The sequence below is a fragment of the Rhinatrema bivittatum genome, chromosome 1 (assembly GCF_901001135.1).
Source record: "Rhinatrema bivittatum chromosome 1, aRhiBiv1.1, whole genome shotgun sequence".
NCBI lineage: Eukaryota > Metazoa > Chordata > Amphibia > Gymnophiona > Rhinatrematidae > Rhinatrema > Rhinatrema bivittatum.
The window spans coordinates 479,704,430-479,719,604 of record NC_042615.1 but is presented as its reverse complement, the minus strand read 5'-3'; the positions used below and the strand labels follow the sequence as shown (position 1 = coordinate 479,719,604).

General features: G+C 40.3%; 1 protein-coding gene across 1 annotated transcript in view; it reads left to right on the top strand.

The window, feature by feature from the left end:
* FOCAD (focadhesin) overlaps nucleotides 1–15,175 on the top strand; it is a 788,759-nt gene that overhangs the window by 524,255 nt on the left and 249,329 nt on the right. Inside the window, exon 29 of the mRNA XM_029606912.1 lies at nucleotides 11,946–12,093. Within this exon, the coding sequence (XP_029462772.1) occupies nucleotides 11,946–12,093 (148 nt within the window). The remainder of the gene's footprint in view (nucleotides 1–11,945; nucleotides 12,094–15,175) is intronic.

The following is a 15,175-nucleotide window of genomic DNA, read 5'->3' as shown; positions in this document are numbered from 1 at the left end:
CATTAGTCATGGAGTTTTTTATTGGAATAAAAAACTGGATGTCATCAGCATAAATTAAAAATTTTTAGACCTAAACCAGCAAGCAGTTTGCAAGGTGGATTGAGGTAGAGGTTGAACAGCATTGTCTTAATGTCTCTCCAAACAGAGGTATTTTCTTTTTCTTTATCACAAATTTGAAAACGTCTTTCGCTCAGATATGAGACTTCAATTACCTCAATATTGACTGGGTAAATGTATCATTGGGACATGCTAGAGAGATAACGTTCCTGGATGGAATAAATGATAGCTTTATGGAGCAATTGGTTCAGGAACCGATGAGAGAGGGAGCAATTTTAGATCTAATTCTCAGTGGAGCACAGGACTTTGTGAGAGAGGTAACGGTGATGGGGCCGCTTGGCAATAGTGATCATAATATGATCAAATTTGAATTAACGACTGGAAGAGGAACAGTATGCAAATCCACGGCTCTTGTGCTCATTTGCATACATTGTTTCTACACAATAAAGTTGTATAAGATCGGACATTTGGTTGCTTATTGTGTACTTTTGCTCTCACGGCTTTATTAAGCAACCTTCCTTGCTGCTTTTTTAGTCCCTCATTGTTAAAAAATACCATTCTAGAAGGACAGTCCAGATGTATTCCACACATTAAGAAAGGTGGAAAGCAGGCAAAACGATTACTGGCATGGTTAAAAGGGGAGGTGAAAGAAGCTATTTTAGCCAAAAGATCTTCATTCAAAAATTGGAAGAAGGATCCAACAGAAGAAAATAGGATAATGCATAAACATTGGCAAGTTAAATGTAAGACATTGATAAGACAGGCTAAGAGAGAATTTGAAAAGAAGTTTGCCGTAGAGGCAAAATCTCATAGTAAAAACCTTTTTAAATATATCCGAAGCAGAAAGCCTGTGAGGGAGTCAGTTGGACCGTTAGATGATCGAGGGGTTAAAGGGGCACTTAAAGAAGATAAGGCCATCGCGGAAAGATTAAATGATTTCTTTGCTTCAGTGTTTACTGAAGAGGATGTTTGGGAAGTACCCGTACTGGAGAAGGTTTTCGTGGGTAATGATTCAGATGGACTGAACCAAGTCATGGTGAACCTAGAAGATGTGATAGACCTGATTGATAAACTGAAGAGTAGTAAATCACCTGGACCGGATGGTATACACCCCAGAGTTCTGAAGGAACTAAAAAATGAAATTTCAGACCTATTAGTAAAAATTTGTAACCTATCATTAAAATCATCCATTGTACCTGAAGACTGGAGGGATAGCTAATGTAACCCCAATATTTAAAAAGGGCTCCAGGGGCGATCCGGGAAACTACAGACTGGTTAGCCTGACTTCAGTGCCAGGAAAAATAATGGAAAGTGTTCTAAACATCAAAATCACAGAACATATAGAAAGACATGGTTTAATGGAACAAAGTCAGCATGGCTTTACCCAAGGCAAGTCTTGCCTCACAAATCTGCTTCACTTTTTTGAAGGAGTTAATAAACATGTGGATAAAGGTGAACCAGTAGATGTAGTATACTTGGATTTTCAGAAGGCGTTTGACAAAGTTCCTCATGAGAGGCTTCTAGGAAAAGTAAAAAGTCATGGGATAGGTGGCGATGTCCTTTTGTGGATTGCAAACTGGCTAAAAGACAGGAAACAGAGAGTAGGATTAAATGGACAATTTTCTCAGTGGAAGGGAGTGGTCAGTGGAGTGCCTCAGGGATCTGTATTGGGACCCTTACTTTTTAATATATTTATAAATGATCTGGAAAGAAATACTACGAGTGAGATAATCAAATTTGCAGATGACACAAAATTGTTTAGAGTAGTTAAATCACAAGCAGATTGTGATAAATTGCAAGAAGACCTTGTGAGACTGGAAAATTGGGCATCCAAATGGCAGATGAAATTTAATGTGGATAAGTGCAAGGTGATACATATAGGGAAAAATAACCCATGCTATAATTACACAATGTTGGGTTCCATATTAGGTGCTACAACCCAAGAAAGAGATCTAGGCGTCATAGTGGATAACACATTGAAATCGTCAGTTCAGTGTGCTGCGGCAGTCAAAAAAAAGCAAACAGAATGTTGGGAATTATTAGAAAGGGAATGGTGAATAAAACGGAAAATGTCATAATGCCTCTGTATCGCTCCATGGTGAGACCACAACTTGAATACTGTGTACAATTCTGGTCGCCGCATCTCAAAAAAGATATAATTGTGATGGAGAAGGTACAGAGAAGGGCTACCAAAATGATAAAGGGAATGGAACAGCTCCCCTATGAGGAAAGACTTAAGAGGTTAGGACTTTTCAGCTTGGAGAAGAGACGGCTGAGGGGGGATATGATAGAGGTGTTTAAAATCATGAGAGGTCTAGAACGGGTAGATGTGAATCGGTTATTTACTCTTTCAGATAATAGAAAGACTAGGGGGCACTCCATGAAGTTAGCATGGGGCACATTTAAAACTAATCGGAGAAAGTTCTTTTTCACTCAACGCACAATTAAACTCTGGAATTTGTTGCCAGAGGATGTGGTTAGTGCAGTTAGTATAGCTGTGTTTAAAAAAGGATTGGATAAGTTCTTGGAGGAGAAGTCCATTACCTACTATTAAGTTCACCTAGAGAATAGCCACTGCCATTAGCAACGGTAACGTGGAATAGACTTAGTTTTTGGGTACTTGCCAGGTTCTTATGGCCTGGATTGGCCACTGTTGGAAACAGGATGCTGGGCTTGATGGACCCTTGGTCTGACCCAGTATGGCATGTTCTTATGTTCTTAAATGTTTACAAGGAAATATGGATATACTAAACAAAGGAAATTGAGAGAAGGATATAAGATCGCATCTTAAAGCTAAGAATTAGAAAAAAATATTTTAAGGGTTGCACAAGATTCTGCTAGAGATAGTTACCGGTATATAATTTTAGCAACCTATAAGCTAAACACACACACTGCATTGACCCTCAGGAACATTAAGAAGATAAATGCAAGCTTCTCTAGATATTGTTGGACTGGATGTGGCGAGATGGAATATTTTTACATATGATATGGATGTAACCACAAATTTTGATGTAGTCTTTGATTTAGTAGTGATCTAGTGATTCTCACATAGAATGACAGTTAATAAAACACTCAATAATAATAGTGTGTAGTGGGCCTTTTGGAAATTAGGGTTAGCTTGCAAGGGAAGTGTACAGTAAAAGGTAGAATATACTTGTCACGTCTCTCCAAAGAGTGAGATTAATTGATATCTATTATAGCTTCATAAAATCAGTGCATTATTTTTTTTCACATTTCACAAAGTTTAGGACTATTTCTTTGCTTATAAACTACTATTAACCTTCTGAGTTTTCAGCTAAATTTAATCCCATTTCTGAGGAATTTTACCAGTATTGTCAAACCAGAATTAGATTATGTAAGGCCTCCCTTAAATTTGCTTTTAATTTTCTTGTTCTCTGCTGCATAGTTTCCTAACAGTGCTCATTAACGCTGTATCTCTCAAGAAAGACCATGCTGATCTCAGTAATAAATGGCAAATATTAATTTACCATTATCTCTTGACAAATGGAAATACTCTTTTTTGAAAGATTATATTGGAGATATTAATTCTAGATTAATAGGATGTAAAATCTTACATGGAGTTTATTGGACTCCTTAGAAGTTCAATTGGATTAATAATTTATAATAATTTATGTTTGTGGAGCTGTAAGCAGACAGTAGTAGTAGTACGATTATATCTATCTATCTTGGGGAATGCCTGCTATTCAAAGATGATTGGACCAGTGTGAGCAATTATATGTCAGTTACAAAACGAATTCTAATATCTTCATTGCGGTTATTAATAGAACATGACTTAGGGCTGGATTTTCTAAGATCGCAAATGTTTATGAATCGCGTGGTAACGGGGGACAGACCTGCAAAAGCCGGCAGCGATCGCACCATCGTGGTGTTATCGCTGCCGGCCTTCACACCCAATAGCGCCATCGTGAAATGTGGTGCTATTGGGCGCACTACTGACAGTGATAAGGGGTCTTACCTTATCGCCGCCAGCAAAGTTTCCGCAGCGTCCACCATGACGCCGCCCCGACTCCTCCTCTTCCGGTGCCGCCCCGACTCCGCCCCGATCCAGCTATCGCATGCGAAAAGGGACTTTTCACGTGCAAAAAGTCCCTTTTCGTGTGCGATAGGGTTAGAAAATAACCCCCTTAGATAGCTAAGTAACATATTGTTGGAGAACAATTTAACAAGTTCATTAATACAACATCATTTGTTTTTTCTGGTATTTCTAATGTTCTGGTGAGGAGGGCGCAGTATTAAATGTTTATAAAAGTATCATACTGTTGCATAGCAATGCATATGCTAATGCTTGTGAAAAAAAAAATTGTGCATGCTGTTTCTGCCAGTGATAATCATGATGTTGTAAGTGCAATAAGCCACAAATCTGAGTTATGCCAAGAACCTTTTTCTCTGAATCAAACCAATTTAAGAGGAAGTAACAGTAGCAATGCCTTTGTGAATTTTCCACTGCAACTTGAAAGACTGGAAAATGCAGACATTTCAGAAAAACAGGATTATAAACTTTGACACGGCTCAACTATTTACCTCTGGCTTTGTTGAAACAAAGAACTTAACTCTGATTGGACAATGCTTATCTTTAAGCAAGGTAAATTAACACAGAGGGTCACTGTTACGGCTATGCCTGCTATGTAGCCGCCTCACCACCAGAGGTCCTCCACGAGCATGTCCTTCTGGCTGGCCCGCTCCTTCCTTCCTGTCTACTCTATACACCAGTCTTGTCTTTATAACCCTGTCTAGCAGTACCATCGGCGCTTCAGCATTGAGCTCACCTGGGCTCCCTGCTCTAGCCTCCCGTGCTTGGCCTTCCGGCCTTCTGTCTGCTTCTGTGTTGCCTTGCTTGCGGTGTTTGGCCTTCGGGCCTTCTGTCCTGTTCTGTATTGCCTTGCTTGCTGTGTTTGGCCTACGGGCCTTCTGACCTGACTCGCCTTGCTCTGTGTGTGTGTGTGGCCTACGGGCCCCCTGCCTTCTGTATGTGTGTGTGGCCTACGGGCCCCCTGCCTTCTGTATGTGTGTGTGGCCTACGGGCCCTCTGCCTTCTGTGTGTGTGTGTGGCCTACGGGCCCTCTGCCTTCTGTGTGTGTGTGGTCTACGGGCCCTCTGCCTTCTGTGTGTGTGTGTGGCCTACGGGCCCTCTGCCTTCTGTGTGTGTGTGTGGCCTACGGGCCCTCTGCCTTCTGTGTGTGTGTGTGGCCTACGGGCCCTCTGCCTTCTGTGTGTGTGTGTGGCCTACGGGCCCTCTGCCTTCTGTGTGTGTGTGTGGCCTACGGGCTCTCTGCCTTCTGTGTGTGTGCGTGGCCTACGGGCCCTCTGCCTACAGGGTGTGTGCGTGGCCTACGGGCCCTCTGCCTACAGGGTGTGTGCGTGGCCTACGGGCCCTTTGCCCTGCTCTGCTGCCTTCGGGCCTATGTGTTTTATGTTCATTGTCAGTGCTGTCCTGGTTTGTCTGTACCGTTCTCTGTCAGTCTTGTTTTCTCTTCTCGGTCACTTATACCTCCAGCCATTATCACTCTTACCTGCACGCTTCCTGAATTCATCCTTACCAGCACCCAGTTCCAGTTTCCTGTACACCTGTACCTGCATTCACATTCATACATACCTCCATGCAGTATCAGCACTTAAGTTCACCCTTACCTTCATGCATCTGATATTAGGTATCTCCTGTCAGTGTGAAACTCCATTTGCCTATTCCACCTTCCCACTTGCCCATAGGGTTCATTCATTCCTGCCTGCACCAGCCAGCATCTGGACTCTTCTGCAACCCTGCCTCTCTCCACCCAGAGACACCCCTGTTAGTGGTGTTCTCGACTCCTGACCGGAGCCCAACCGTGACAGTCACAATTATAAATACTCCCTTATTACTTACTTATAGATCTATCACACAACAGAGAGATAACACATTCACAATATGTATAACATTTATTGAGCAAGATAACACACTTACCTATGTAGACACTCTAAAAACTAAGCTAACACACACATACAACCATTCATGCCCTTATTTTAAAAAAAAACAAAAAACAAATTGCATTTGAATTAGCAATGTACATAAAATACAATAATTGACAAATCATTTATTTCCAAACTTGAATTGCAAATTCCCAATACTAAAAAGTGAGTCCAGATCATAAATTTCTTCACATTGGGCCTGCGATACTTTAGGAAATGAGGGGCGGGGGGCCGAAACAGGGGATGGGCCTGCACTAGCCGGCAGCGATCGCACCATTGCGGTGCGATCGCTGCCAGTTTCGCACCCAATAGCGCCACCATAGGAGGTGTAGCTATTGGGAGCGAAATAGGACGCGAAAAGGGCCTTACCTTTTCGCTGTCCGTGGCGTCGGCGCAGAATCGGGCCCGGTGACGCCCCGACTCCTCCTCTTCCGGGGCTGACTCCACCCCCATCCTGGCATCGCACGCGATAAGGGACCTTTCGCACGTGAAAGGTCCCTTATCGCGTGCAAACCTCTTAGAAAATGAGCCCCATAGATCTGATTATATTTGATAAATTCTGAAAATGGATCCTAAGTCTGGGGGTTTAACTGCTTCTCAACATGGGTCCGTTTAACTACCTCTCAATATGGGTCCTCTCAGCATAAGTCCAACAAAAGATATCTTCGTTTCACCTTATAAAAAGGCTTGGTGCCCGACAATGCGTCACGTTCGATCACGTAGTCTTCTTTAAAGTTGAGTATGTGAAGCGAGTTCTCTAACTCTGTGGTGCAGCGCAGCAGGCGAGCACTTCTGTTTTCAGTCTTTCAGTTTTTTGGCGTGTCGGGGAAAGAAGTTCACTTCACTGGTTTATAAATGAATTAAACGCGGGCCGGTGTGTATTTAAAAGAAGTTCTCTGTTTATGTTACAAAAGTAACGGATTGAAACGTGAGATATTTTGTATCCATATGAGTGAATGGACATGAAAGTTCAAACAGCTTTGATAACATTCAGTCTTTGAGGAAGCCTTCTTGTAAGGCGAAATGCACATAGAAGTTAAACAGCTTTGATAATATTTAGTCCCTGAGGAAGCTTTTTTATAAGGTCAAACGAAGATATCTTTTGTTGGACTTATGCTGAGAGGACCCATATTGAGAGGTAGTTAAACGGACCCATGTTGAGAAGCAGTTAAACCCCCGGACTGTTAAGAATTATTAAGAAGGGAATGGCAAATAAAACAATGGTTGTCATAATGCCTCTGTATCATTCCATGGTGAGACTGCATCTTGAATACTGTGTGCAATTCTAGTCGCCGCATTTCAAAAAAGATTATAGTTGCACTGGAGAAAGTGCAGAGAAGATCGACAAAAATGATGAGTGGCATGGAAAGGCATGGTGCAAGACACCACTTCCTCCAGATGGCAAAAATTCTGAATCCCAGGGCCCTAGGGCAATCAGCAAAAATTAACAAATAGAAAAATTCTTAAACAGAAAGGAAAACCAAACCAGAGGCAGGAAGGGTGATTCAAAATTTTTCTTCAAATAACAAAAGGTTTCCAAAACCATGGACAGAAATAAGGGGAAAAGGTATTTGGTCATCATTCCTTTACCCAGGCTTCAATTCAAGAAAACCCCAGAGAGTTTTCCCAGGAAAAATTAACCAAAACTGGGAATAGCGCAAGACATGCTGCCTCTGAAATGGTCAACAGAAAATCCACGCCTAAGGATGGTGGCAAGGGCTTATAAGCTGTTAAAGAACACCATCTAAATCTCCCATATGGTGGAGCCAAAACCCAATACTACTGTTATCTACTCACTCTGTTCCACTTGCAAAGAATTGGATTACTCCTTCTAGTAGAAAATCCTTTAGGTTTTCTAGACATAACACAGAAAGAAAATCCTTACTTAAGCAAGAAAGTAACCAAACAGATTTTCATCATCCTTCTCCTTTTAATCTCATAGGAAGAACAAGTAGTTAGATTCAAGCCTTATTTCCAAAATGTATTCCAAAGAGTAGAAGCCATAGTTTAAAAAAAAAAAAAAGCTGTAACCCTCAGCTTTACTTTTCTTAAAATCTTAATATTTGGGACAATTAAAAGTGCTTCTTGGCTGTACTTTGAGCCTCAAGTGACTTTGTGCATTATTACCCTAAGAATTCAAAATATTTAATAAGTGAATTTTCAAAACATGCATGTAAAAATTAGCATATAAGCACATAAGTAGCCTGTACTCGTGTATTCCATATTTTATAAAAGTCCAAAATATGCGCAAATTGCACTTACATACACATACAAGTCTTATGGTCAACCAGTGCCATTGTTTTTTGTATATATTTCTTTATTGAATTTTCAACATAAAGCAATAACATAAGAGAAACAAGGAATATTAACAATAGATAATCGAGTCATAAAGTTTCAAAGCCTCCAATCTCAAACTCACTCCACCCTCTTTTCTACCTGAAATAGAACCTGAGGCAAATCCAGAAGAACAAACAAATCAAACGGCTGCATCTGAGGAAATAACATGCTGAAATCTTCCCTGTAGAGAATCTGGTAGACGTTTAATAAAGGAGGTCCATATTCTGGGAAATGCATTCTTCCGACCCCGCAAGGTCTTGGTCCATGACCGGTACTCCAAATTCAAAAGACCCAACATTTCCACAAACCAAAAATCTAACAATGGCGCCTCAGTCTGAATCCACTTATATAAGATACATTTCCTAGTAATGCATGTTCCTTTAATCGGGAATTTACAATCATAGTTGCTGCATGTTATCTCATTAGAAAATATTCCCATGATACCTAAAGAATCTGCCAAAGAAAGCATAGACCCTATTAATTCCAACATAAATTTGAACACCCAGATTCCCAAAAACTATGAATTGGAGAACACTCGCAAAGCCCATGACTCAAAGTGGAAGTATCTGTGGAACATTTTATGCATCTCAGGGAGGAAATAATTTTCATCTGATAAACTCTGTGAGAGGAGATAATTAACCGATGGAGAACGCACAAATACTGTTCTCATAGTCCAATTGAGAGGATATTTTCATAGAACTCAGCAATGCCAGTCAAAAAAATCATCATCATCTAGCCTCCAGCCCCAAATCCAGATTTCATAACCCTACCAGAATACAAACTGTTTTTGTAAGAAGTGATAGAATAGAGAAATTTATGTAATCCTGCCAAAGATTAATTCCTTCCCTGAAAAAAGGGCAACAATCTTTGAAATGGACCCGACCGAGGTCCAGATTTTTATTACTAAAACTAGAAATTAGTAAATATTGAAAAAAGTTGCAAGATTCAAAACCAAACAGCTCCTGACAGGGAAGAAAATAATAAATTCTGTGGTGTTGATAATCAATAAAATCATGGAAGGCATTATACCCTGCATTGCTGAGCCATATAAAATATGTTCTCCTTCCTAGGGAGAAACCAAGGAAAAGCACATATTGGCAACCAGGGCGTGAATTTCCAAGAGAGTGACAACTTCTGTCTTACAGATTTCCAGCCAAACTGCATATATTTTACCAAGATATTCTGCAAAATATAAGGGGGGAGATCCTTAGCACTTGCATGAAGTAAAAATTGCAAGTCATAAGGTGAAGCAAAACATTGCTCCGCAGGCACATCAGCAAAACATTGACTGCTCAGGAGCCAGTCCCCCAAGGCTCATAAAGCACACACCAAGTTATAATGAGTGCAGAGCAGATCTAGGGCATTACCCTGTACAACTCGCCATACAAATAAGATATTCTGGTTCTGATGACATCTCAGTAAATGCAAAACAAGCTCCCTTTACTACCAGGCACAATAGCCTTCCTTATGAAAAGACAGTAATTTACCACTAATGCATATCCTATTGAGAAAACACAACAAATAAGATTGATACAAATGCCTACATGCTAGTAAAATACCTCACCTCGGTCACACACCCAGAACTGACCTTCACCAAGTACAGAATAACCACAAATTATAAATATGGAGACAGAAACTGAATGGAAAACCAAAAATGCCGGTCTGCATGCAGTGCGAACCTGGAGAAATGGAAAGAGAAATATAGCACCTAACAGACTCTCAGGATTTGCAATAATGCACACAAACTAACCCGCACAAAGTTACACCATATTATGCAACACACTCAGACAGTAACAACCCTATCTAAGAAATAAAACTATTAAACCAGGCCCTAAACACTAATACATTTCCTATTGGGAAAACAGAATAAGCCAAGCTGCTATAGAGCCCCACACAGAAATAATTGTAAAGCTATACTAAAAATGTTACAAAACAGCTGCTGAACAGAATAATATCCAACAATTAAAAACGCATAAAAATTATTAAAACATATCCAAATATCAATAAAATATTTCAAAACAGATATCGCATAATATCCAATAATTAAAATGGCAGTCAATCAAGAAAAATAAATTTAAAAAGCCACCTTTACTTACCCTCTCCAGCAACTCTCATACTCCTTTCCCTTCCAGGCCAATAGCACTCACCAGAAGCAGCAAGGGCTGCTGAAGCTCTGTCTTCACAGTCCTCTTCCTTAGTGCACACACACGCACACGCACACACACACACACACTCTCTCATACAGGTCATCTTCCTGACCAGTCTCTCTCTCACACAGAAACACATGCTCTCTTATATACAAGCTCTCAATCACACACAAATGCCCTCGCACCCATTCACACCAGCTCTCACCCAGGCACCGATTCAGACCCACAAGCTCTCACCTAGGCTTCCATTCACACCCACACACACAAGCTCTCACCCATTCACACCCCCAGACATAAGCTCTCACCCATTCACACCCACAGACACAAGCTCTCACTCAGGCACCCATTCACACCCACATACACAAGCTCTCACCCAGGCACCCCTTCACACCCACACACACACACACAATCTCTCACCAAAAACCACTTCTTCCTTCACTGCAGGGATGTTCTCCAGTTCTGCCGCGGCTTTACTCCAGTGGGCCTTCTTTTTTCACCGCCAAAAGGATGGGCTCCTGTGATGGCCTCGGTCAGGGTCGGGTTTCCTCTTCACCGCCATGGGGATGAGTTCCCGTGGCGACCTTGCTTCGTTGGGGCTGTGTTTTCTTTTTCACCGCTACGGGGATGAGCTCCCATGGCAGCCTTGTTTTGTCTGGGTCAGGTTTTCCTCTTCGCCGCCACAGGGATAAGCTCCCATGATGGCTTTGCTTCGTGGGAGTTCAACACTGCCATTCCTCCCATCCCACCCCCGGGCTAAACAATGTCTGCCTCACTGGCCAATCAAAGGCTTCCTCCCTTCTTCCTACTCCCACTGGCAGGTAGAAGGGAGAAGGCTTCTGATTGGCCTGCGCGGGGGCAGGCAGAATGAAGGAGGCTTCCCATTGGGCAATGGGGGTAGGAAGAAAGGAGACTTCCAATTGGTCCGCAGGGGCTTGAAAAAGGGAGAAGGAAGGTACAATGGGGCAGTGGGACACCGGGAGACGCGACACACCGATTGAGAATCAGTGTTTTAGATAACACTTATTAGGAAGATTTTAGAGATGTGGTCTGCATGAAAGTCGTATGAATGTGTATGGTTGTGTGTAATATGTTAAGCGATAATAGTGATTGAAGATTGTATTAAATTCCGTGTAGATATGTGAATGTATTAGATATTGAAAGTTGTATAAAAGCAATTTGTTGAAATATAAATATAAATATATAATATATTTTAATTCTCTCATTTTTATATGTTGATTGCATGTGAGAGTATTCTTGTTGTTATTCCTTTATTATTGTTATAACTTTCAGGAAACACATCATCCAGTTTCAATGTTAACTATTAGTCAACTTGTTTTTGTAGCTCAGTTTTCTGTCTGTGTGTAATAGCAAAGTAAGAGTAACCAGTCTTCACTTGCACAGCTACTTTCTTAAACTGTTACTTTTTTTTTTTCTTTCAAGTACCGGCTGTATTTTAGGAGTGGGAATGGTTCTTTCATTCATGAGTCACAGTGGCCAGACGGAATCCCGGGTCCATGTTTCTGCAACTCTCCGCAAACTCTGTAAATACCTAGAAGAAAGCATGGATCAAACCAGAACCTTCCAAGAAGTAAAATATTTTTTTATTTGTTATCTTTCATTCTCTTGCCTTTTCAACTCTTTTTTTCTTGTTCTGTTGGGAGGAGGGGTTCCTCATTTTCTCTTTCTTTATCCTTTATTTTTAGAATGTATTGTTTTTCTTTGTTCTTTTTTACTTTTGTGCTCATTTTCATACACTGTAACTAAGCCACTCATGAAGTTTATAATATAGTATAGTAATTTATTTAAACATGTTTTTTTACTGCCTTTCTTGTAATGCACCTAAGCTAATGTGCAAATAATGCCTAATTAAAACATTTAAAGCAAATTAACGAATTACAAAAACAAAACTAGATCATAAGAACATATCAATTAACAATAAATTAAATGTTCTAATAAATATCGATCAGTGATTGAACAGATATCATATAACAAAGCAAAACATCATGAAATAAAGCCAAGTTATATCCTACTAATAAGCTACATAGGAAGTTATCAAATAAGAACATTTAAAAAAGAAGCAATATTAATGGAAAAAGCTGCATTGAGTTAAGGATAATAATACAAATTGTTTTATGCTAAGGATAATTGCTTAAATAAGATTGCATAATTTGATTGTTACCTGGTATAAAAAAATGAATACACCTTCAAAAGAAAGCTAAACACTATCACAGAAACTCTAAATAAAAACCACAGTGACATATTAAAACATTCAAAATTCAATGCGCATTATGTTTTTTTATTTATAAAAAAATGCATAAACATAACTTTGATAGCACTAATAAAACATGGAAGATTTTTGTAGTTATCAAATAAGAACATTTAAAAAAGAAGCAATATTAATGGAAAAAGCTGCATTGAGTTAAGGATAATAATACAAATTGTTTTATGCTAAGGATAATTGCTTAAATAAGATTGCATAATTTGATTGTTACCTGGTATAAAAAAATGAATACACCTTCAAAAGAAAGCTAAACACTATCACAGAAACTCTAAATAAAAACCACAGTGACATATTAAAACATTCAAAATTCAATGCGCATTATGTTTTTTTATTTATAAAAAAATGCATAAACATAACTTTGATAGCACTAATAAAACATGGAAGATTTTTGTAGTTCTGTAACTGATACCCTAGGAAGAGCTACTGTTGTTTCCTCAGCTCATCACATTTATTGAGTGTCTACCCATATCTAAGTGCCATGCTTAAAATAGGCCTCAAAATATTGTGGGTGTTCCCTATAATAGCATTCAGATGTGCTGGGAAAGTCAAGGGCATGTCTCTCATACGGGCCGATTCAGTAAAGTCCGTGGAAGAACGAACGCCTGCTCTCCCGGCGCGCGCACAGGCCACTCGCCTGTGCGCGTGATACAGTATTCAAATGAGGTCCGGTGGTAGAAACACTAGCACATCCCTAGCGCCTCCTTTTCGACAGGAGCGCCGGCTGTCAGCGGGCTTGACAGCTGACGCTCCATTTTGCCGGCGTCGGTTCTCAAGCTCACTGACAGGCTCGGAAATCGGACGCCAGCAAAATTGAGCATCCAGTTTTCGACCTGACAGACGCCGGCCGAATTCAAATTTTTTTCCTTTTTTTTTCCCTTTTTTTACCCTTCGGGGCCTCCGACTTAATATTGCCATGATATTAAGTCGGAGGGTGCACAGAAAAGCAGTTTTTACTGCTTTTCTGTGCACTTTCCCGGTGCCCGAAGAAATTAGCGCCTACTTTTGGGTAGGCGCTAATTTCTGAAAGTAAAATGTGCGGCTTGGCTGCACATTTTACTTACTGAATCGCGCAGGAATACCTAATAGGGCCATCAACATGCATTTGCATGTTGATGGCCCTATTAGGTTCGGCGGGTTGGACGCGCGTTTTCCGCCCCTTACTGAATAAGGGGTAAGGGAAAATGCGCGTCCAATGGCGGGTTAACAGTACGCTCTGTATTGGCTCGAAACTGAGTAGAGATACCAGCTCTTCCCATCCCTATTGCTTAATAGTTTCTTTTTAATTGAGATAGTATTCTACCATATTTCTATTCTTAATGTCTTTTTCCCCCCAGTTGTACTAAATAGTTCCTTTAAGATGTGCATGACCCAGTTTTTTGCAGTGTAATGCAGGCACTTGTTCTCTGTGGAAGTCAATCTGTTCCTTACTGCATTTCCATGATCACCTAAAGCATATGGGGGGAAAAAAATCTTTTAAATGATATTCATTTTCTAATATCCACTAAAGAGAGCATTTAAAATGAAATAGACCCCTTTTTCCCCCAACTAAAATGACGAAGAACATTTCATGTGCAGAGTTCTAATATGTGTATTGTTCCTGGGATCTTTGCCAGTTGTGCTTACCTTTTCATTAGGCCAAAATAGGTGTGACTTTTAAAAACTGAATAATTATGTTAAAGAATCCTTTCCAGGAGTAAAAACTCTAAGAGATGCAGAACTATAGACAGCAGTAAAAAGCATTAAAATGATAAGAAATCATTGTGTTGAGCTGCAGTTTTATAGGGGAAAGAGAATGAAGAGATGGACTATGGTTCACTAAAGAAGTCTGACAAAAGACTAAAAGCAAAAAGAATAGCATTCATGAAATAGAAACAGGCACAAGAAGAAGAAGAGGCAAAATTAGCAAAAGAAACGAAGGCGTGCAGAAAGGGCATTTAGATTTAGGCAAAGACCCATACAGAGAATTATATTGCCCAGACAGTAAAAACAGGGGATATAACTTTCCTTAGATGCATAACTGAAAAGAGGAAGACCAAAATGGAATAGTAAGACTTGAAAGGGAGGTGGGTTCAGAGAAGAGGAGGATCAGAAGAAAGATATTGAGCAAAGGTATTGAAGCTATGTACACTGGAAGGAGAAGGTGATGGACCATAGAGGCAGTGAGGTGAACACTTAAACAGAAGTGTGAGATTTAATGGGGTACATCCCTGGATGGGGGGAAGGAGCTAATGAAGTTGCCAACTCTACCCCTCACAGCTCTATTCTGCTTATGGCTTCATTGATTTATTAATTTATATTCCGCCTTGCAGGCACTTCAAAGAAGAATGTATTCAGGTCCTGTAGGTGTTTTCCTGTGCCCAGAGGGCTTGCAATCTGTTTCTGAGGCAAT